Raw genomic sequence first — 25,180 nt, 5'->3', positions numbered from 1 at the left:
GTATGATGAGATGGTAGTTGTGTCAGTAGTGTAGAATTGGTGTAAGATGTGTTGGTAAAGTATGATGAGATGGTTGTAGTGTCATTAATGTAGGATTGGTGTTAGGTGTGTTGGTGATGTATGATGAGATGGTAGTTGTGTCAGTAGTGTAGGATTAGTGTAAGGTGTGTTGGAAGAGTATGATGAGATGGTAGTTGTGTCAGTTATGTAGGATTGGTGTTAGATGTGTTGGTAGAGTATGATGAGATGGTTGTAGTGTCAGTAATGAAGGATTGGTGTTAGGTGTGTTGGTGATGTATGATGAGATGGTAGTTGTGTCAGTAGTGTAGGATTGGTGTTAGGTGTCTTGGCGGAGTATGATGAGATGGTAGTTGTGTCAGTAATGTAGGATTGGTGTAAGTTGAGTTGGTAGAGTATGATGAGATGCTAGTTGTGTCAGTAATGTAGGATTGGTGTAAGTTGAGTTGGTAGAGTATGATGAGATGGTAGTTGTGTCAGTAATGTAGGATTCGTGTTAGGTTTTTTGGTGGAGTATGATGAGATGGTAGTTGTGTTAGTAGTAGATGATTGATGTAGGGTGTGTTGGTGGAGTATCATGAGATGGTTGTTGTGTCAGTAGTGTAGGATTGTTGTTAGGTGTGTTGGTGGAGTATGATGAGATGGTAGTTGTGTCAGTAGTGTAGGATTGGTGTTAGGTGTGTTGGTGGAGTATAATGAGATGGTAGTTGTGTCAGTAATGTAGGATTGGTGTTAGGTGTGTTGGTGGAGTATGATGAGATGGTTGTTGTATCAGTAGTGTAGGATTGGTGTTAGGTGTGTTGGTGGAGTATAATGAGATGGTAGTTGTGTCAGTAATGTAGGATTGGTGTTAGGTGTTTTGGTTGAGTATGATGAGATGGTTGTAGTGTCAGTAATATAGGATTGGTGTTAAGTGTATGGGTGATGTATGATGAGATGGTAGTTGTGTCAGTAGTGTAGGATTGGTGTTACGTGTGTTGCTAGAGTATGATGAGATGGTAGTTGTGTCAGTAATGTAGGATTGGTGTAGGATGTGTTGGTAGAGCATGAGATGGTTGTTGTGTCAATAGTGTATAATTGGTGTTAGGTGTGTTGGTGGAGTATGATGAGATGGTAGTTGTGTCAGTAGTGTAGAATTGGTGTAAGATGTGTTGGTAAAGTATGATGAGATGGTTGTAGTGTCAGTAATGTAGGAATGGTGTTAGGTGTGTTGGTGATGTATGATGAGATGGTAGTTGTGTCAGTAGTGTAGAATTGGTGTAAGATGTGTTGGTAAAGTATGATGAGATGGTTGTAGTGTCATTAATGTAGGATTGGTGTTAGGTGTGTTGGTGATGTATGATGAGATGGTAGTTGTGTCAGTAGTGTAGGATTAGTGTAAGGTGTGTTGGCAGAGTATGATGAGATGGTAGTTGTGTCAGTTATGTAGGATTGGTGTTAGATGTGTTGGTAGAGTATGATGAGATGGTTGTAGTGTCAGTAATGAAGGATTAGTGTTAGGTGTGTTGGTGATGTATGATGAGATGGTAGTTGTGTCAGTAGTGTAGGATTGGTGTTAGGTGTCTTGGCGGAGTATGATGAGATGGTAGTTGTGTCAGTAATGTAGGATTGGTGTAAGTTGAGTTGGTAGAGTATGATGAGATGCTAGTTGTGTCAGTAATGTAGGATTGGTGTAAGTTGAGTTGGTAGAGTATGATGAGATGGTAGTTGTGTCAGTAATGTAGGATTCGTGTTAGTTTTTTCGGTGGAGTATGATGAGATGGTAGTTGTGTTAGTAGTAGATGATTGATGTAGGGTGTGTTGGTGGAGTATCATGAGATGGTTGTTGTGTCAGTAGTGTAGGATTGTTGTTAGGTGTGTTGGTGGAGTATGATGAGATGGTAGTTGTGTCAGTAGTGTAGGATTGGTGTTAGGTGTGTTGGTGGAGTATAATGAGATGGTAGTTGTGTCAGTAATGTAGGATTGGTGTTAGGTGTGTTGGTGGAGTATGATGAGATGGTTGTTGTATCAGTAGTGTAGGATTGGTGTTAGGTGTTTTGGTGGAGTATGATGAGATGGTTGTAGTGTCAGTAATATAGGATTGGTGTTAAGTGTATGGGTGATGTATGATGAGATGGTAGTTGTGTCAGTAGTGTAAGATTGGTGTTACGTGTGTTGCTAGAGTATGATGAGATGGTAGTTGTGTCAGTAATGTAGGATTGGTGTAGGATGTGTTGGTAGAGCATGAGATGGTTGTTGTGTCAATAGTGTATAATTGGTGTTAGGTGTGTTGGTGGAGTATGATGAGATGGTAGTTGTGTCAGTAATGTAGGATTGGTATTAAGTGTGTTGCTGATGTTTAATGAGATGGTAGTTGTGTCAGTAGTGTAGGATTGGTGTTAGGTGTGTTGGCGGAGTATGATGAGATGGTAGTTGTGTCAGTAGTGTAGGACTTGTGTAGGGTGTGTTGGTAGAGTATGATGAGATGGTTGTAGTGTCAGTAATGTAGGATTGGTGTTAGATGTGTTGGTAGAGTATGATGAGATGGTAGTTGTGTCAGTAGTGTAAGATTAGTGTAAGGTGTGTTGGCAGAGTATGATGAGATGGTAGTTGTGTCAGTAATGTAGGATTGGTGTTAGATGTGTTGGTAGAGTATGATGAGATGGTGTAGTGTCAGTAATGTAGGATTGGTGTTAGGTGTGTTGGTGATGTATGATGAAATGGTAGTTGTGTCAGTAGTGTAGGATTGGTGTTAGGTGTGTTGGTGGAGTGTGATGAGATGGTAGTAAAGTGTCAGTAGTGTAGGATTAGTGTAAGGTGTGTTGGCAGAGTATGATGAGATGGTAGTTGTGTCAGTAATGTGGGATTAGTGTTAGGTGAGTTGGAAGAGTGTCATGAGTATGATGAGATGGTAGTTGTGTCAGTAATGTAGGATTTATGTTAGGTGTGTTGGTGGAGTATGATGAGATGATAGTTGTGTCAGTAGTATATGATTGATGTAGGGTGTGTTGGTAGAGTATCATGAGATGGTTGTTTTGTCAGTAGTGTAGGATTGGTGTGTTGTGTTGGTGGAGTAGGATGAGATGGTAGTGGTGTCAGTTATGTAGGATTGGTGTTAGGTGTGTTGATGGAGTATGATGAGATGGTAGTTGTATTAGTAGTATATGAGTGATGTAGGATGTGTTGGTAGAGTATCATGAGATGGTTGTTGTGTCAGTAGTGTGGGATTGGTGTTAGGTGTGTTGACCTAATAGGGGAAATAGTTGTAATATCGAAATAAAAAAAGAACTAAATTACAGAAATCGCTTAAATTTTACAGTTATTTAGTTTATGTACAGCTTTTTCGAAAACAACAATAAAAAATATAGGTCACCAATGAGTAAATTTAAGATATTTCTATTTTAATGCCAAAAAATGGCATTTTTGCACCAAAGGGAGATAATTTGGAGCTTTTTCAATGATATCTACATTTTAAAAGTCACCCGAGGCCAACAAGAATTGATTTTTTGGAAAGATTCTTGTCATGCTTGTACCATAATGATAAAGTAATAACTACTGAAGGTAATAAATGAAATTTGTAATGAAAAATTATTGTTTAATTTTTTTCTGAAAATCTTATACCCGTGAGCCTCCTTAAGAAAACTGTGTTCACTCATTAAGTGTATTAATAAGAAGGTTTGTCCCTCCATGTAAAAGTTACACACAGACTGATTTCTTCATATTTAGTTTAACCTGCTTATTATACAGGTATTTCATCATAAACTTAAAAGTTGTACTTTATTATATTTTATCTGCAGCTGTTTACCCTCAACTATTGTATTTGTATTTATATTGTAATTGTACTTTCTCTGTTGACTTGTATTAAGTTTTTAGAGAATAAAATAACTATCTATCTAATAAGAATAAAACTGAATGTTACCTGTTTTGATTTCACCCAAGGACTGCATCCTTGATCTATTAAACATTTTGTTACATCAATCCGTCCCCTCTCAGCAGCATGATGTAAAGCTGTTTCTCCATCCTATAACAATATAAAAATATAAACATGTTAATGGTGTGTGATAACAAGATCATGAGAGGAGTCAAACAATTTAACAAATGTAAGAAATATAATATCGGGTAAGAAAATATCCAATTATATTAGTGTATAAACTATTAAATGGTAGATTAAGATATATAAATTCAATGCATATTTTCTAATTCAGTGAAACAAAACAGGTAAAAAAATAATAAACTCTTAATTATATAAGTGTAACAAGTCAAATAATAGCAACCCTCACTTTATATAAGTCAAACAAGTATTTGTTGTCCATTTAACATGTATGATCAACAACATGATTTTATGTTGATTCAGTAGAATGATCAAAGTTAAAAAAAAACTTTTTTTCAAGAAACATTAAAACGAGTAATATTTTCTGATTCAGTATGAAGAGACGAGAAAAATAAGACCCCACTTTATATAATTCTGTCAAGTATTTGTTATTTTTAAAAGTTGTTTTACGTTAAATTTGTAGAATTAACATTATCTGACTAAAAATGTTAACACAACTTGTTCTCATCAACTTCTCATTAAAATCAGATGTTAACAAAATAATGTTTCGTCAGGAAACAAAATAAAACCTTTACTATCTGATTCAGTTCTGTGTTACGAATAAAATGCGACCCCACTTTATATAATTTTAACAAATATTTGTTGTCCATTAAATCTGTCTGATTAACAACATGATTTTGTGTAGATTCTGTATAAAGTGATGTTTGGTCAGAGTAAGGTGATTATATCTATCATTACCCTGGTGTCTGTAGCGTCTAACTGACTGCCGTGAGTGACCAGGTAAGTCATCACCTCCAGGTGTCCTCTCATAGCCGCCAACATTAATGGTGTCCATCCATACTGTAATATCAACATATAACAGACATCAAAACTTGTGTCATAAACTGGACAATGTTGTGTAATAAATATAAACAAAATATATATCACATGAATCAGTGGTCAAAACTGAATAAAATGACCAGTCACACTTTTATTTGTCTTCTACATAAACAACAAATAAACAACATGTTTTATTGTGAGATGTCAGAACTTCCATCAGAACTGTCAGGTTAAAAAAAAACTTTTTTCTAGAAACACAAACAATATTTATATCAATGGACTCAGCTGGACAAGACAATTAAAGTGAGACCCCACTTTATATAATTCTAACAAATATTTGTTGTCCATTAAACCTGTCTGATCAACAATGATTACGTAGAATGATCAAAGTTAAAAAAAAAAACTTTTTTTCAAGAAACATTAAAACGAGTTATATTTTCTGATTCAGTACGAAAAGACAAGAAAAATGAGACCCCACTTTATATAATTCTGTCAAGTATTTGTTATTTATAAAAGATGTTTTACATTAGATCTGTAGAATTAACATTATCTGACTAAAGATGTTAACACAACTTGTTCTCATCAACTTCTCATTAAAATCAGATGTTAACAAAATAATGTTTCGTCAGGAAACAAAATAAAACCTTTACTATCTGATTCAGTTCTGTGTTACGAATAAAATGAGACCCCACTTTATATAATTTTAACAAATATTTGTTGTCCATTAAATCTGTCTGATTAACAACATGATTTTGTGTAGATTCTGTATAAAGTGATGTTTGGTCAGAGTAAGGTCATTATATCTATCATTACGTAGGTGGATGTAGCGTCTAACTGACTGCCGTGAGTGACCAGGTAAGTTACCACCTCCAGGTGTCCTCCCTGAGCCGCCAACATTAATGGTGTCCATCCATCCTGTAATATCAACATATAACAGACATCAAAACTTGTGTCATAAACTGGACAATGTTGTGTTATAAATAGAAACAAAATATATATCACATCAATCAGTGGACAAAACTGAATAAAATGACCAGTCACACTTGTATTTATATTCTACATAAACAACAAATAAACAACATGTTTTATTGTGAGATGTCAGAACTTCCATCAGAACTGTCAGGTTAAAAAAATAACTTTTTTCTAGAAACATTAATAATATTTATATCAATGGACTCAGCTGGACAAAACAATTAAAATGAGACCCCACTTTATATAATTCTAACAAATATTTGTTGTCCATTAAATCTGTCTGATTAACAATGATTATGTAGAATGATAAAAGTTAAAAAAAAAAAAAAAAAATTTCAAGAAACATTAAAATGAGTTATATTTTCTGATTCAGTATGAAGAGACAAGAAAATTAAGACCCCACTTTATATAATTCTGTCAAGTATTTGTTATTTTTAAAAGATGTTTTACATTGAATTTGTAGAATTAACATTATCTGACTAAAGATGTTAACACAACTTGTTCTCATCAACTTCTCATTAAAATCAGATGTTTACAAAATAATTTTTCATCAGGAAACAAAATAAAACCTTAACTTTCTGATTCAGTTCTGTGTTACGAATAAAATGAGACCCCACTTTATATAATTCTAACAATTATGTGTTGTCCATTAACCCTGTCTGATTAACAGTATTTTGTGTCTATTCAAAATAAAGATCAAAGCTTAGAAATTATTTAGTGGTATTACCGTGTAAAATGTTGGGTGTCTACCAGCTGCTTCATATCATATGAGTTCTTGTGTATAAGGGTAATATAGCAATGGTGTATGTTTGTGGTGAGTTTAAGGGTAATATAGCAACGGTGTATGTGTTGTTGTGTATAAGGGTAATATAGCAATGGTGTAAGTTTGTGGTGAGTAAAAGGGTAATATAGCAATGGTGTATGTTTGTTGTGTGTATAAGGGTAATATAGCAATGGTGTATGTTTGTGGTGAGTATAAGGGTAATATAGCAATGGTGTATGTTTGTGGTGAGTATAAGGGTAATATAGCAATGGTGTATGTTTGTTGTGTGTATAAGGGTAATATAGCAATGGTGTAAGTTTGTGGTGAGTAAAAGGGTAATATAGCAATGGTGTATGTTTGTGGTGAGTATAAGGGTAATATAGCAATGGTGTATGTTTGTGGTGAGTATAAGGGTAATATAGCAATGGTGTGTGTTTGTTGTGAGTATAAGTAAAGAACTGCAATAAGCCATGTTTATTTTTTTTCAAGTTTGCATTGCCTATAAGTGTGATCTGTAACTTGTTTGTGATGAGTGTAAAAATGTCAATGCTACGTCACATGTTGGTGTTGACTATAAGAGTGTCATTGCTACGTCACATGTTGGTGTTGAGTATAATAGTGTCGCTGATACGTCACATGCTGGTGTTGAGTATAAGAGTGTCATTGCTATGTCACATGTTGGTGTTGACTATAAGAGTGGCATTGCCATGTCACATGTTGGTGTTGAGGTAAAGAGTTTCATTGCTATGTCACATGTTGGTGTTGAGGTAAAGAGTATCATTGCTATGTCACATGTTGGTGTTGACTATAAGAGTGACATTGCTAAGTGACATGTTGGTGTTGACTATAAGAGTGTCATTGCTATGTCACATGTTGGTGTTGACAATAAGAGTGACATTGCTAAGTGACATGTTGGTGTTGACTATAAGAGTGTCATTGTTATGTCACATGTTGGTGTTGAGTATAAGAGTGTCATTGCTACCTCACATGTTGGTGTTGACTATTAGAGTGTCATTGCTATGTCACATGTTGGTGTTGACAATAAGAGTGTCATTGCTATGTCACATGTTGGTGTTGACTATACATTTATAAGAGTGTCATTGCTATGTCACATGTTACTGTTGAGGTAAAGAGTGTCATTGATATATCACATGTTGGTGTTGAGGTAAAGAGTGTCATTGATATGTGTCTTGTACCTTTTTGGATCATAGCTCTTCATCGTTTTAATAAGCTTTGGATTTTCAAATATTTTGTCCTCGAGCATCACTGAAGAGACATTTATTGTCGAAATCTGCATCTGGTGCAGAAACAATTGCTACTGTTAAAGTTATGTTATGTCACATGTTGGTGTTGACTATAAGAGTGCCATTGCTATGTCACATGTTGGTGTTGAGGTAAAGAGTGTCATTGCTATGTCACATGTTGGTGTTGAGGTAGAGTGTCATTGCTATGGCACATGTTGGTGTTGAGGTAAAGAGTGTCATTGCTATGTCACATGTTGGTGTTGACAATAAGAGTGTCATTGCTATGTCACATGTTGATGTTGAGCATAACAGTGTCATTGATATGTCACATGTTGGTGTTGATTAGGAGAGTGGCATTGCTATGTCACATGTTGGTGTTGACTATGAGAGTGTCATTGCTATTTCACATGTTGGTGTTTAGGTAAAGAGTGTCATTGATGTGTCACATGTTGGTGTTGAGTATAAGAGTGTCATTGCTATGTCACATGTTGGTGTTGAGCATAAGAGTGTCATTGCTACGTCACATGTTGGTGTTGACTATAAGAGTGTCATTGCTATGTCACATGTTGGTGTTGACTATAAGAGTGTCATTGCTATGTCACATGTTGGTGTTGACAATAAGAGTGTCATTGCTATGTCACATGTTGGTGTTGACTATACATTTATAAGAGTGTCATTGCTATGTCACATGTTACTGTTGAGGTAAAGAGTGTCATTGATATATCACATGTTGGTGTTGAGGTAAAGAGTGTCATTGATATGTGTCTTGTACCTTTTTGGATCATAGCTCTTCATCGTTTTAATAAGCTTTGGATTTTCAAATATTTTGTCCTCGAGCATCACTGAAGAGACATTTATTGTCGAAATCTGCATCTGGTGCAGAAGCAATTGCTACTGTTAAAGTTATTTTATGTCACATGTTGGTGTTGACTATAAGAGTGCCATTGCTATGTCACATGTTGGTGTTGAGGTAAAGAGTGTCATTGCTATGTCACATGTTGGTGTTGAGGTAGAGTGTCATTGCTATGGCACATGTTGGTGTTGAGGTAAAGAGTGTCATTGCTATGTCACATGGTGGTGTTGACTATGAGAGTGTCATTGCTATGTCACATGTTGGTGTTTAGGTAAAGAGTGTCATTGATGTGTCACATGTTGGTGTTGAGTATAAGAGTGTCATTGCTATGTCACATGTTGGTGTTGAGCATAAGAGTGTCATTGATATGTCACATGTTGGTGTTTAGGTAAAGAGTGTCATTGCTGTGTCACATAGTGGTGTTGAGTATAAGAGTGTCATTGATATGTCACATGTTGGTGTTGAGGTAAAGAGTGTCATTGTTCATCGTTTTAATAAGCTTTGGATTTGCAAATATTTTGTCCTCGAGCATCACTGAAGAGACATTTATTGTCGAAATCCTTATCTGGTGCAGAAAAAATTGGTACTGTTAAAGTTATTTTATGTCACATGTTGGTGTTGGGTATTAGAGTGTCATTGCTATGTCACATATTGGTGTTGGGCATAAACGTGTCATGGTTATGTCAGAGGTTGGTGTTAGGTATGATAGTAAAGTTGTTATGTCAGATGTTGGTTTTGGGTATAAGAGGGACATTGTTATGTCAGAGGTGGGTGTTGGGTACAAGAGGGATATTGTTATGTCAGAGGTTGGTGTTGGGTATAAGAGGGACATTGTTATGTCACAATGTCACATGCTGGTGTTGGGTATAAGAGGGACATTGTTATGTCACAATGTCACATGCTGGTGTGGGGTATAAAAGGGACATTGTTATGTCACATGCTGGTGTGGAGTATACATGGTATAAGAGGGACATTGTTATGTCACATGCTGGTGTGGAGTATACATGGTATAAGAGGGACATTGTTATGTCACATGCTGGTGTGGAGTATACATGGTATAAGAGGGACATTGTTATGTCACATGCTGGTGTGGGGTATACATGGTATAAGAGGGACATTGTTATGTCACATGCTGGTATTGGGTATACACGGTATAAGAGGGACATTGTTATGTCACATGCTGGTGTGGAGTATACATGGTATTAGAGGGACATTGTTATGTCACATGCTGGTGTGGAGTATACATGGTATAAGAGGGACATTGTTATGTCACATGCTGGTGTGGAGTATACATGGTATAAGAGGGACATTGTTGTCACATGCTGGTGTGGAGTATACATGGTATAAGAGGGACATTGTTATGTCACATGCTGGTGTGGAGTATACATGGTATAAGAGGGACATTGTTATGTCACATGCTGGTGTGGGGTATACATGGTATAAGAGGGACATTGTTATGCCACATGCTGGTGTGGAGTATATATGGTATAAGATGGACATTGTTATGTCACATGCTGGTGTGGGGTATACATGGTATAAGAGGGACATTGTTATGTCACATACTGGTGTAGGGTATACACGGTATCAGAGGGACATTGCTATGTCACATACTGGTGTAGGGTATACACGGTATCAGAGGGATATTGCTATGTCACATGCTGGTGTGGGGTATACATGGTATAAGAGGGACATTGGTATGTCACATGCTGGTGTGTAGTATACATGGTATAAGAGGGACATTATTTTATCAAATGTTGGTGTTGGGAATAAGAGTGTCATTGCTAGGTCACATGTACAGTGAATCATTGAACACTAACAAGGAAAATGTTAAAATGATCCACATTATGTGTACTATATAATAAATATCTGTTAATGTGTTAAACATTTTTCTTCACTTACAAAATCATCAGTTCTACATTCCAAGTTAGCTCCGTTCTTTACACATAATTCTACCTCTTTTATATTCCCATTCTCTGCAGCTGTAAGAAGTTTCTGTAAGCAAAACAAATCTTTTACATTTTCCTCTAGAACATACAAATGTATCATGAATGTAATAATTGAATTTAACAAGCTACATTTTTACAGTTTCAACAGTTTATACCAAATACAGTGATTACCAAGAAGGAGTGAAATTGTTGTGTATAATTTCAGAGTTTTTTTTTAGAAAAGTCTGTAGACAATTGTATTATGCATCAGTTTTGAGATCAGCCTAAGTTTTTGTTGAGGTTTGTGTTGCTCTGTCTTTAGTTTTCTATGTAATGTTTTGAATATAAAAAGAAGATGTGGTATGATTGCCAAAGGGACAATTCTACAAAATAGACCAAATGACACAGAAAATAACAACTATAAGTCACCGTACAGCCTTCAACAATGATCAAAGCCCATATGGCATAAGTCAGCTATAAAAGGCCCTGAAATGACTAATGTAGACTGTTGAATTTTGATTGTTTTTCATTTTTTTCTATGGCGTTGTCAGATTCTCTTCGACTTAAAGAGTTGTTAATGTCCTACAACATCTTACGTTTCTTTTTTTTTGTCTACTGGAATTTTGTATATTGAAATTCTGTTCACTGTAGTCATTTTGATTTCTCCTGTTCTCCCCCTGAGAATACTGCACGCCTGTATCTTTATGTACATTTTATAGACAACATAAGTCACATGACATAGGTCACATGACACTGACTGACTCTGAGAATATTACACACCTGTATCTTTATGTACATTTTATAGACAACTTAAGTCACATGACATAGGTCACATGACACTGACTGACTCTGAGAATACTGCACGCCTGTATGGTATCTTTATGTACATTTTATAGACAACATAAGTCACATAACATAGGTCACATGACACTGACTGACTCTGATAATACTGCACGCCTGTATCGTATCTTTATGTACATTTTATAGACAACATAAGTCACATGACATAGGTCACATGACACTGACTGACTCTGAGAATACTGCACGCCTGTATCTTATCTTTATGTACATTTTATAGACAACATAAGTCACATGACATAGGTCACATGACACTGACTGACTCTGAGAATATTACACACCTGTATCTTTATGTACATTGTATAGACAACATAAGTCACATGACACTGACTGACTCTGAGAATAATACTGCACGCCTGTATGGTATCTTTATGTACATTTTATAGACAACATAAGTCACATGACATAGGTCACATGACACTGACTGACTCTGAGAATATTACACACCTGTATCTTTATGTACATTTTATAGACATTATAAGTCACATGACATAGGTCACATGACACTGACTGACTCTGAGAATAATACTGCACGCCTGTATCGTATCTTTATGTACATTTTATAGACAACATAAGTCACATGAAATACCGTATAGCGGGTTATTTTCGCGGGTGTAAAATTTCGCAATTTTCATTGAACAAGGTATACGAAATATTTTAGCTGGTTATTATTTTGGCGGATGAAAACTTTTATTTATACCTTTGCATGTTCACCTTTAATTTGGCGGAATTTATTTTGGCGATTTACTTCTATCCGCGAATATAAGCGAAAATTTACACCCCGCGAAAATAACCCGCTATACGGTAGGTCACATGACACTGACTGACTCTGAGAATACTGCACGCCTGTATTTTTATGTACAGTTTGTAGACAACATAGATCACATGACATAGGTCACATGACAATGACTTTTTAAGAAGAAAAACTTACCTCATCCCAACTTGCCATTATATCCTGTAAAAGAAATTGAAATCATTGTATATTTATTAAAATAAGGAGATATGATTACCAATGAGACAACTATCCACTTAAGTTCAAATGAAGTGGATGTAAGCAATTATAGGCAATGGTACGGCCTTCAACAATAAGAACAAGAGGCTGTCAAGTGACAGCAAACCGGATTTTTCCTGCATAGGTCGAACCCTGACCAGTTGAACAAGTATGGACACAACATTTAAGCTTAAAACAGCTCTGAATTTGGATTCTGATTGAATATTTATAATAGATTATTTTCTAATTAAGAGGGAATGCCACGAACCATCAAGCTTCCTCCCTAAAATTTATTGAAACTACATTTTTAATTAATAATGAAAATGATATTTGCAAATCAGAAACACAAACAGGATCATGTAAAAAAATAAACATTATCACACACAGCAAAAATGAATTACCACATAACAACTGTGACATCTACCTTCATAACACACATGACTTTAAAAAAAAGTCAAAAAGAAATGTTGATGTTATCATTACTCAGGTCAGGAACACTACCTTATATGGAAATGCATGAATTAGCATACTTATGTTCTCGCACGTGTAATTGTTTATTTACGTGTGACGCAATTTATTGTTACCTGTTTTTTTTACCAATCCACTAAATGAGCAACAATGCATTATGGACGTACTATGTTTAATACAACACATTTTGTCGTGCAATGCGGGATTAACAATTTGGCTTAGTTTTTCATTTTTTGTATCCATATTTATAGTTCGTGATATAAAGTATTCGTTCCATGCTCAGATTAATGAAGAGTTCTTTCTATGCGAAGAAAAAGTGTTTGATTTACCAGATATATAGCTATTCACGTGTTTGATGATGACATGCAGAATTCATGTATTTGTCCACCAGACAGCAACGAAACAACAGTGAAAAACACAATTACACATCAGACAAACATACAAGTGTAAAGTTAGCCGTCGATTACAGCCGATGCTAATATTCATGCGTGCAGAAACTTTTGTATACATAGTTAAAGAGAAATGTGTGATCCATGAATTTTGAGTTCATACAAAAGACGAAGACTAAGAGTTTGTCAAGTATCTGATGGGGTCACTAAACTTTTTGAGTTTAAAAATATATATTGCACCTACTTTTATGTTTAAAAAGTAATTTAAATCGAGGACAAAATGTGTTTATATATTTGTCTTTAAGAGACAATAGCGTATAATCATCAATCGTGACCATTTATAGCGGACTATACAGTATGGGGTTTTCTCATTGTTGAAATCGTTACAGTTGCCTATCATAACTTATATCCACTTTATTTGTGCTTAAGCATGTTAAGTGGATAGTTGTCCCATTTTGCAATCATACCCCATCTCCTTATTTTTGTATATAAACATCCCTCAGAAGTTCGGGTTTCCATTATAAAGTATTTACATACACATATATGACAGTGTTTACAAAAAAGTATTGATTTTTGACATATTTCAGTATTTGCCACTTTCAAACTGTTCCCTTTGCTCTGACGGTAGTGGACAGTCAGAGCTCAGACATAAACAAGTCGATTTCTGTTTTTGACTTAAAGAAGTCAAAACATGTATTTATTTTAAAAATGTGTTTTCAATTTTAGACTTATCTAAGTCACAAAATGACAGACTTGTTTAGGTCTATTTATGTTGATGAAAAAACTCAACTTGACTTGGTGGCCAAAGTACACCACCTATGACATCAAAAACCTGTCTGAGGGTTCACAAGGACTTGAGCTATCTATATTTAATTATCTAATTGAATATCCTTACCAAACACAGATGTTTTACCTCATTAAGTGTGGATCCAGGTGGTTGCATTGTAAGGTTAATTAAAATGATCCCCGATTTTTTAGACTCTCATTCATATTTTTCTTTAGAAGACAAAGCATTGGATTTCAATGTTGTCATTATTTGATTTAGATGCATGACCTTTTTATAAATATGCGTGGGTCTTGAAGTTAACCAATTTTGGTAACTTATTGACTTGTAGGAGTCCATATTTGCAACTTTTTGATTCTGGTCAATCATTTCTTGCTTAACAATATTTGACTTATAAAAGTCGTATTTTGTCTTGCATTAAAGGGAGACAAATCCTAAAACTTACAAATTTAGACCTCTATGAGTCAAAAGCAGAATCAGACTTATTTATGTCTGAGCTCTGACTGGTGGAAAACAACTGTTGTTTCATATGGTTTTCGTCTTTGCTAAGATTTTTTTTCAAATGGAGATATTAGATTTTTTAAATTTTTAACGGACTCGTACTCGAACATTTGTCAATCTTAATAAAATCATTAATGATGTTATCCATGTTTATGTTCGACAACGTGGGAAATTTGATATGTTTTGTGAAAATTGCACCTTTACACCTAAACCTACTATATTTCTTTTATGCATTGGATATAAAAATTTCTATTTTTGTATATAAAATAAGGCCGATTTTTTTTATGTTATTTTACACAAATAATTTTTGGTCACTTTATAGCTTACTAATCGGAGATATTGCACAGGACAGCAGCCGAACAATAAAAATACCTATGACGGACTCTGCTGTTGTCTGTTTGACACATTCCCAATTTCCATTCTCAATTTTATGCATCGAGTGATGAAACTATACAAAATATGTTAAGCTATTTACCGTCTGAGCTTTCAACGGCTTTAATAACACTTATTTTTAGCATACTTAATATTATGATGTTCAGATCCTGATAAAAAGTTTACACATCCAGACTCCAGTACATATAGAAGTGTTTCTGTGCCAGTTTTTGTGTTTTTCGAGGCAGAAATGTTTTTGGAATGACATTCATTGACATTATATATGTTTTAAAGAGATTACAAGATTTTCATACTTGACAGTAATCACTTCATACGACATTTTACGGTTTCACATCGTGAAATTATTGCACAGGTACAATGCATAACAATGGAAAAAACCTGTGTAACTACTTTTACAAGGCGAGAAAGAAAGTCGAACAGTGAAGCTCGTAAGCAATACTTTTTTCAATCTGAGCATGCAAACTGAAGATTATGTGATTTTAAAGAAACGTGTTAAAGTAAAGTCCCTTACTTATTACAATACAATTAAATACCCAAAGTGAAATCTGTCGGTACGAGTTCTACAACCGTCAATATGGGATTACATGTGGGTCTTCGTCAAACTGTTATTGCAACTTCAGCATGTTATTGTTAAGTCTGTCTGCAAGGCCTTAATGCCACTTTATATTCATACCCCTTCTGCCACCAGTCAATCAGAATCTGAAAAAAAGTTTTAAAATTTAAAACATGTAAACAGATTAAACAGAATAGAGAATGGAAACAAGGAATGTGTCAAAGAGACAACAACCCAACCAGAGAGCAGAGACAGCCAAAGGCAAACAATGGGTCATCAACACAGCGAGAAAATTCCGCACCCAGACGCACACTTGATCTGGCCCCTAAAGGCTAAACAATAATGATTACTAGTTCAGCAAAGTAATATTACAGACATACATGTACTTTTTCTGTTATAACATAGGTGTACTATCTGACTATGCATGATTGGAAAACTATGAACTGTTATATCTTTCTATAGTTGAGTATACCAGTACATAAAGACAATAGTATTAATATCAATAGAACTTGTATACATTTTAACAAAACTAATGATGTATTGTTCCTTTGAAACATGTAACATACATATGTTATCACAGTTCTTTGATTTTTTAGTCCACAATAACAAATGTATGTTATTTTTCTGTAATAACTCTATAGAGTTATATCCTTGACTGACTGAACCATGAAAATGAGGTCAAGGTCGGGTGACAGCTGCCAGTTGGACATGTACATCTTATAATGATTCCATATACAAATAAATTGGGAATGTTTCCATGGGACACAGAAGTTGCCCCCGTTTGCATATCATATAAAGTTATAAAGGGACATAACTAAAGAACGGTAAAGGTAACTATCAAAATTTGGTTGAGGCTAACTTAAGTCAGAGAACGGAAACGAAAAATTCAGCACCTTTACCATTTGTAAAGGGGCATAACTCTAGAACGGTTTAAGTGAAGCACCAAAATTCAAACTTGATCTGTCCTTTGTGGAAATAAGCATTGTGTATAAGTTTCATAACATTTGGTTGAGGCAAACTAAAGTTAGAGAACGGATACCAACTTTGGGACGCACGGATATATGTAGGGACAGACGGATGCACAGACCAACAAGGGCATAAATATAGTAGACCTATTAATTACAGTATTTGAGATATGATAGATAGTTTATTCTCATAAAACCATGAAGTATATAGGTTACAGAGAAGTTAAAAACATGCATATGGACTCAACCCATACAAATTTAACCTTGCATGTTCACTGATCCATGAATAGAAAAATGTCTGACGGGCACTAGGACCCTGCAAGGTACGCACATACAAAATATAGTTATCCAACTATGCATAATAAGAGAGAAATTAAGAATACTAATAATCTTAATTTTTTTTTCAAGTAGTCACTGAACCATGAAAATGAAGTCAAGGACAATGGACATATGACAGACAGAAACTTCATCACATATTAGGCATCTATATCCAAAGTACGAAGTATGAACGATCCAGGTCTTCTACCTTCTGAAATATTGGGCTTTTAAGACGTCTGTTTACGATGAATCTGAATGTCTAAGGAACATAACTAAGTAATTTTTTTTACCTATACCATGTATACAAGTAAATAAAATTCACTTGTATAAGTATCCTACAAATTTACTTATATAAGTATATTTTTTTTACTTCTTCAAGTAAATTAAAAGTACTTGTACAAGTTGTACCCCTGACTGTACGTTATACAGGGAATTATTTGTACAGATTCTCATCGAACTATTTTCAACAAATTCGGCGAGGTCATCATATGATTTGCTTTATACAATACAGACATGACAGAGTTTATTCTGTGTATTGGATATTGTCAAAATAGTCAAATCCAACCCGCCACTGTAAGGATTAGGTGGGCAACCCTGCCTTAACCAATGAATGGTAGACAAACCAAGAGAGAGTCCAGGAGAAAGGAAATCATTTGACAAAGACACACGCGGGACAAGAATGTCACATATATATTGTCTTCGATACATGTATATGATTTTTTATTAGTTGTTATAGGCTTTTAGCTAGCTGTCAATATCAGCTAAATCACAAAAAGTTTGTGTGCTTTGTATCGATCTGATAAATTAAGCCCTTTAAACTAATTTCTAACCCTGCTCGCCACATTTGTAATGTGCCTGTCCCAAGTCAGTAGCTGGTAGTTTAGTAGTTGTCGTTGGTTCATGTCTGTCATATTTGTTTTTCGTAAATAGTTTTGTTGTAATTCATCAGTCCTGCCTCTCCCCCAACCATTATAAAAGAGGCATGTTTTTCTAGATTTAAAAATAAGCTCGGGATATAAAATCGGTACCCCTACACATATATTAAGTGTCATCTCTCAGACTTTGTCTGATCGATCGTTATTGGAAGTGCTGTGTACTGTCTCTGTATTTCGTAGATTCACATTCCCTAACATAATATTCATAAAATCGCACGGGTTGGCATGGTTGGTGACTTGGTAGAATCTGGAATTGCTCATCTTTTTGGAGCACATATTTCGTCCTATTTGTCATCTTATTTTTAAGGACCTGGGTTTGTACTTGTATCTTTGTTTTTCTCATTTTGACTGACGCTACATTAGTTGCTAATTTCCGTGACAAAATTAATTGAAATAAAACTCAGATGAGTGATACAAGGGGTAGAAGGTGTTGCGACCAAAGAGGGCGGGTAGTGTTATCCAACTCCGATTTATTTTTTATGTAATAAATAGTGATGAAACCTCACTCCCCTGATACGGGAAAGGGAGAAACTGAAGATCTAGTGAAAATGAGATAGATCAAGAAAAAAAAAACAAAAAAAAACAGCGACCTAGAACAGCACAGAATAAAAGTGGTCATACAAACTCCGAAATATAAAGACAGATAAAATACCAAGACCTGTAAAACGAAAGAGGGACGAGGGTAAGGACTGAACCGTTGCAATAAGCACAAGTACCAACCCCAATATACTGAGACAAATATCCCACCTGAGAAGAATAATCGGAATCAAAACGGACAACCACACATATTATAGAGAACGGAGTTGGTCTTTTTAGAGAAAATTTACCCATACACTTAAGACAGATGCATTGTCGGAATAAAGAGCTGTCGGAATAATGGGCTGTCGGAATAGTGGGCTGTCAGAGTAATGGGCTGTCGGAATAATGGTTGTCGGACTAAAGGGATGTCACACATACAAACAACATGAACAAGTCATCACTACTTTTGACAACAAATTTTGATATCATGCTTCATACAATTAGGATTCCAGGATTCCCTGCTATTTTTTTTAATAATTTCATGTGTCCCGCTCGACTTTTGTTTCCCGTTTTCACGCAAAATAATTTTACTTTCTCGTGTCACGTTTACCAAAAATCGGCCAATCCTGCATCACGCTAACTTAGTAAGACCCCAATGAGACCCACTGTGATGACTGAAAGGCGTTATTACATACATACATTGTTTCTTTGTAAAATAAAGGGTTATTTCAACACAATTCACGACAGGAGGAGATACATTTGTAACTCTATAAGAATTACCCAAATAACAGTATGCCTGTTATTTTCTGAAATAACTTGTTTCAGTTACATGTATACTCTTGGTGGTATATAATAATGTAACAACTTTAATTAATATTGTCTCATACCTGTGGATGAGGAACCTAACTTGATGTTAATAATCAGTTATATAAATTAACTTTTTTTTAATTTTCAAATACAAAGATTATATATTGTATGCACAATTTTGATTCTATACGCATTATAAATGAAGGTTCAGGCAAGCTTTTTAAAAAAGAAAACTTAAACAAAAAAAAATGTGACAAACATCAGCGCCACCTGGTGTCTAAAAACTCTTACACTTTTCAAATGCACTTTTTAACTTACAAATTTGTTTCCATAAACAATTTTACCTTGAAGAAAATAAAATCACTTAGTTAAATGATTAATTAAACATTTCTTCTGTACTTGTTCAGAACATTTCGTCTTAATGCGAAGAAGAAGAGATATGGAAACCCGGAAATATTTCCATCGACCTGTTCTGTTGCTGACCCGTTTCAAAAATGTAAAAAATATTTTTAAAATGAGCTAAAATGAGTATGTCATTTCTTCACATGAGTCAAATATAACAGAAATATTTAAAACTTACCCTTAAAAGCCTTCGAAATGACGTCTTCTTGGTGAAAAAGAATTGTTTGCAGTTTGTCGATAGCAGCAACGCGGAAGTTTTGTCAAAACGAGACACTGGAGATCGGGATTGGGACAAGTCGGACCAAGAAAACTCGGACCACTTTTAAATTCAATTCAATTCAATTCAAAGTTTTATTGCCATATAAACTTTACAGTTTGTGACATATAACAACAACAAAAACAAATAAAGACAATAACTAAGTAAAGAAACTCGGATTAGATTGAAAGACAAATCGGACCAGGTCGAAACGGGGTCGCCCCGATATTCCGACACCCTGTTAGTCCGACACCCCATTGGTCCGACACCCCAATAGTCCGACACCCCACTAGTCCGACACCCCGTTAGTCCGACACGTTTAACAGAGATTATGACATTATATATAACTATGGAAATGCTGGAAATACTGAAAAACATAATTGCAAACTGCATTCGTACATTAAAAGATGTATAAAATTCACACTCAAAAACATGCAAAAAAAATATGTTCCTAGTGTCAATTTCTTGTTTGGATGTACAAGTACCCGGTCACGTACAATTGTATTTTTATCCATTTGACGAGTTAAGCCATTTTCAACTGATTTGTATAGTTAGTTCTTATGTTGTACTGTTATACATTTGTACCACTGTCCCAGGTTAGGGGATGGTTGGGATATAGCTAACATGTTTAATCCCGCCACATTATGTATGTATGTACCTGTCAGTAGCCTGGAATGCAGTGGTTGTCGTTTGTTTATGTGTTAACTATTTGTTTTTCATTTATTTATTTTTTTACAGATAAGGCCGTTAGTTTGCTCGTTTGAATTGTTTTATATTATTATTTTGGGGCCTTTTAAAGCTGAGTATGCGGTATGGGCTTTGCTCATTGTTGAAGATCGTACGATGACCTATAGTTGTAAATTTCTGTGTCATGTTGGTCTCTTGTGGAGAGTTGTTTCATTTGCAATCATACCACATCTTCTTTTATATATATATATTGGCACGATTAAAACAACGTCATCACACAATTTTAAGGGAAACAAGTTCCATTTCAGGGAATCGACAATCGCAGCTGACTTATAAATTCCTAAAAGGTGTTTTATATATCCACTTGTTGAAGCCTACCTGAAAATTAGCAAAATCATAAAAACTTTAATTGAGGAACGTCGATTTTGTTACAGTACTATCTTCTGATTTCTAAACTTTTACTACAAATTATTCTATTGATGTTATTAACTACTCCTTAATTCTATTCAATGATATCAAGCTGTTCATTAGACTCCGTGTAATATGACTATCATATGCTAATAAATAGGTACATTTTTAGCTCACTTGACTTGAAAGGTCAAGTAAGCTTTTCTCATTACATTTTTTTAGCTCACCTGGCCCAAAGGGCCAAGTGAGCTTTTCTCATCACTTGGCGTCCGGCGTCGTCCGTCGTCGTCGTCCTGCGTCCGGCGTTAACTTTTACAAAAATCTTCTCCTCTGAAACTACTAGGCCAAATTTAACCAAACTTGGCCACAATCATTGGGGTATCTAGTTTAAAAATTGTGTCCGGTGACCCCGCCAACTAACCAAGATGGCCACCATGGCTATAAATAGAACATACGGGTAAAATGCAGTTTTTGGCTTATAACTCAAAAACCAAAGCATTTAGGGCAAATCTGACAGAAGGTAATATTGTTAATCAGGTTAAGATCTATCTGCCCTGAAATTTTCAGATGAATCTGACATTCCGTTGTTAGGTTGCTGCCCCTGAATTGGTAATTTTAAGGAAATTTTGTTGTTTTTGGTTATTATCTTGAATATTATTTTAGATAGAGATAAACTGTAAAATGCAATAATGTTCAGCAAAGTAAGATCTACAAATAAGTCAACATGACCAAAATGATCAGTTGACCACTTTAGGAGTTATTGCCCTTTATAGTAAATTTTTAACCATTTTTCGAAAATCTTAGTAATCTTTTAGAAAAATCTTCTCCTCTGAAACTGCTGGGCCAAATTATTTGAAACTTGGCCACAATCATCATTGGGGTATTTAGTTTAAAAATTGTGTCCGGTGACCCCTCCAACTAACCAAGATGACCGCCATGGCTATAAATAGAACATAGGGGTAAAATGCAGTTTTTGGCTTATAACTCAAAAACCAAAGCATTTAGAGCAAATCTGACATTGGGTAAAATTGTTAATCAGGTGAAGATCAATCTGCCCTGAAATTTTCAGATGAATTGGACAACCTGTTTTTGGGTTGCGGCCCCTGAATTGGTAATTTTAAGGAAATTTTGCTGTTTTTGGTTATTATATTGAATATTATTATAGATATAGGTAAACTGTAAACAGCAATAATGTTCAGCAGGGTCAGATTTACAAATAAGTCAACATGACCAAAATGGTCAGTTGACCTCTTTAGGAGTTATTGCCCTTTAAAGTCAATTTTTAACCATTTTTCGTAAATTTTATATATCTTTTACTAAAATCTTCTTCTCTGAAACTGCTGTGCCAAATTGATCCAAACTTGGCCACAATCATCTTTGGGGTTTCTTGTTTAAAAAATATGTCCGGTGACCTGGCCATCAAACCAAGATGGCCGCCACGGCTAAAAATAGAACATAGGGGTAAAATGCAGTTATTGGCTTATAACTCAAAAACCAAAGCATTTAGAGCAAATCTGACATTGGGTAAAATTGTTAATCAGGTGAAGATCTATCTGCCCTGAAATTTTCAGATGAATTGGACAACCTGTTTTGGGGTTGCGGCCCCTGAATTGGTAATTTGAAGGAAATTTTGCTGTTTTTGGTAATTATATTGAATATTATTATAGATATAGGTAAACTGTAAACAGCAATAATGTTCAGCAAGGTCAGATTTACAAATAAGTCAACATGACCAAAATGGTCAGTTGACCTCTTTAGGAGTTATTGCCCCTTAAAGTCAATTTTTAACCATTTTTCGTAAATTTTATATATCTTTTACTAAAATCTTCTTCTCTGAAACTGCTGTGCCAAATTGATCCAAACTTGGCCACAATCATCTTTGGGGTTTCTTGTTTAAAAAATATGTCCGGTGACCTGGCCATCAAACCAAGATGGCCGTTACGGCTAAAAATAGAACATAGGGGTAAAATGCAGTTATTGGCTTATAACTCAAAAACCAAATAATTTAGAGAAAATCTGACATGAAGTTAAATTGTTAATCAGGTCAAGATCTATCTGCCCTGAAATTTTCAGATGAATTGGACAACCTGTTTTGGGGTTGTGGCCCCTGAATTGGTAATTTTAAGGAAATTTTGCTGTTTTTGGTTATTATATTGAATATTATTATAGATATAGGTAAACTGTAAACAGCAATAATGTTCAGCAAAGTAAGATCTACAAATAAGTCAACATGAACGAAATGGTCAATTGACCCCTGTAGGAGTTATTGACCTTTGTAGTCAATTTTCAATCTGCTTCCTTTGTTTAATATTCACATAGACCAAGGTGAGCGACACAGGCTCTTTAGAGCCTCTAGTTTATGTACTTGGCGTCCGTCATCCGTCTTTAACTTTAACAAAAATCTTCTTCTCTGAATCTAATGGCCCAAATTTAACCAAACTTGGCCACAATCATCACTAGGGTATCTAGTTCAAAACATGTGTCCGATCGATGGCCACGCCTGCCAACCAACATGGCCGACATGGCTAAACATAGAATATAGGGATAAAATGCAGTTTTTGGCTTATATCAATGGAACTCAAGCTTTAAGAGCAAATCTGACAGGTGGCAAAAAAGTTTATTAGATTGAGATTTATCTGCCCTAGCATTTTCAAACGAATCCGACAACCCCTTGTTAGATTGCTGCCCTTCAGTTTGTAATTTTACGGAAATTTTGCATTTTTTTGTTATCATTATTATATCTAATATTTAATACTAATTATGATTTTAACCTTATTTTACATGATTATCTAAGCATCAGTAAATGCAGGTGAGCGACACATGCTCTTGAGAGCCTCTAGTTGAATTATGTAGTCACAAGATGACAGTATATATTGTCTATGTAAATTATAAACTACGAGGTATAAACACAACTGGTGATAGTTTTCAAAAGGAATATGCCTGTTCAAGTACGTCCGTAATTTTATGTTAAAAAGGAGCTTACATACAATTCTTGTAATGCATTCGCGTGCAATATGGCCAATAAGACGGCCCATGTATCTAGGTACCTGCGAACGCTATTATATATGCGTTATATTATCATGACTATGCTATGCATGATTTTTACTGATATATATTTCTCAAGATGTATGAAAATTTTGACAAAGAAATGTTGTACACTCTTTGGTTGGGTGGTTGTCTCTTTGACATATTCCCCATTTCCATTCTCAATTTTATTAAAACAAATATGCTCTAGAAATTTCATTGGTTATATTAATATACCGTACAGCTGACTATGTTCGCATGTGTAACAATTCACGATTTTCATTGAATAAAGAATACATGCGAAATATTTTGGAAGTTATTATTTTGGCGGATTCATATATTTAAGCATACCTTTGCATGTTCACTTGCGGTATTAAATTCTGAGATTTTATTCTATCCGCGAAAATTTACACACCGCAAAAACAACCCGGTATCCCGTATATGAACCGATAAAGAACTCCATTTTGCATTCGCCATGATGACGTCAGCGTATGTAGATATATGCGAAGCAATACTTGATTAATGAACAGCTGCGCCATGAGCGCATGATATGTCCGTCGTCTTTTTATGCAATAATCAGTAATTATAGTTTCATACATATGACGTGACAGGTGAGACACCCCTTTTTTACATAAAAAAATCAAAAACTCTAAAATAAAATTTTAAAACATCACCAAAAAGTATACAGATCTTTACATTAATATAACTAAGAAGTGTATTAAGTTGTAAGCAATCAACATAAATTGTTTTTGAGATACGGCGCGACCCCACCCCCCCCCTCCCCCCATCATTTTTTATATAAAAAAAACTCAATATCTCTAAATAAAATTTTCAATCAAAACCAAAAAGTATATAGATCTTTAGATTAATAAAACTAAGAAGTTTGTAAGTTTTAAGCAATAATCATAAATGGCTTTTGAGATACAACGCAACATGTGAAAAATTACGGGACTTTATAACTGTTCTAGTTATAAAGTCCGGTAACTCAAAAAGTTTTAATCTTATTGTCATCAAAAAGTATTCAGATCGTTCGACCATCATAAGAAACAACTATATAAAGTTTCATGAAATTTGGATGAGTCGTTCTCAAGTTATGATGCGACATGTTTACGCCGGACAGACAGATGGACAAATGGACATTTGTATACCATAATACGTCGAGTCAAAATTATGACGGGCGTATAAAAAAAACACAGAACTGACATAACATTACTTTCAATATTTGAATTGCATTTATTTTGTTGATATTTTGATACCTTGCCTAGCTACATGCTTTTTGTAATAATATACATGTACTT

The 25,180-nt window shown here is 34.9% G+C and overlaps 2 protein-coding genes across 2 annotated transcripts in view; both read right to left on the bottom strand.

Moving 5' to 3' along the window:
* The window catches only part of LOC134719215 (uncharacterized), a 347,702-nt gene that overhangs the window by 157,637 nt on the left and 164,885 nt on the right, over nt 1–25,180 (bottom strand). The gene's annotated exons all lie outside the window — the stretch shown is intronic.
* Nucleotides 1–25,180, bottom strand: part of LOC134719266 (uncharacterized) — an 86,242-nt gene that overhangs the window by 36,831 nt on the left and 24,231 nt on the right. Inside the window, exons 2-6 of the mRNA XM_063582269.1 lie at nt 12,414–12,437; nt 10,599–10,691; nt 5,681–5,782; nt 4,787–4,888; nt 3,917–4,018 (exon numbers count right to left, since the gene is read on the bottom strand). Coding sequence (XP_063438339.1) covers nt 3,917–4,018; nt 4,787–4,888; nt 5,681–5,782; nt 10,599–10,691; nt 12,414–12,437 — 423 coding nt within the window. The remainder of the gene's footprint in view (nt 1–3,916; nt 4,019–4,786; nt 4,889–5,680; nt 5,783–10,598; nt 10,692–12,413; nt 12,438–25,180) is intronic.

This window comes from Mytilus trossulus, chromosome 5 (genome assembly GCF_036588685.1).
Source record: "Mytilus trossulus isolate FHL-02 chromosome 5, PNRI_Mtr1.1.1.hap1, whole genome shotgun sequence".
Taxonomy (NCBI): Eukaryota; Metazoa; Mollusca; class Bivalvia; order Mytilida; family Mytilidae; genus Mytilus; species Mytilus trossulus.
The sequence above is the reverse complement of the archived record's forward strand: the minus strand, read 5'-3'. Positions and strand labels throughout refer to the sequence as shown.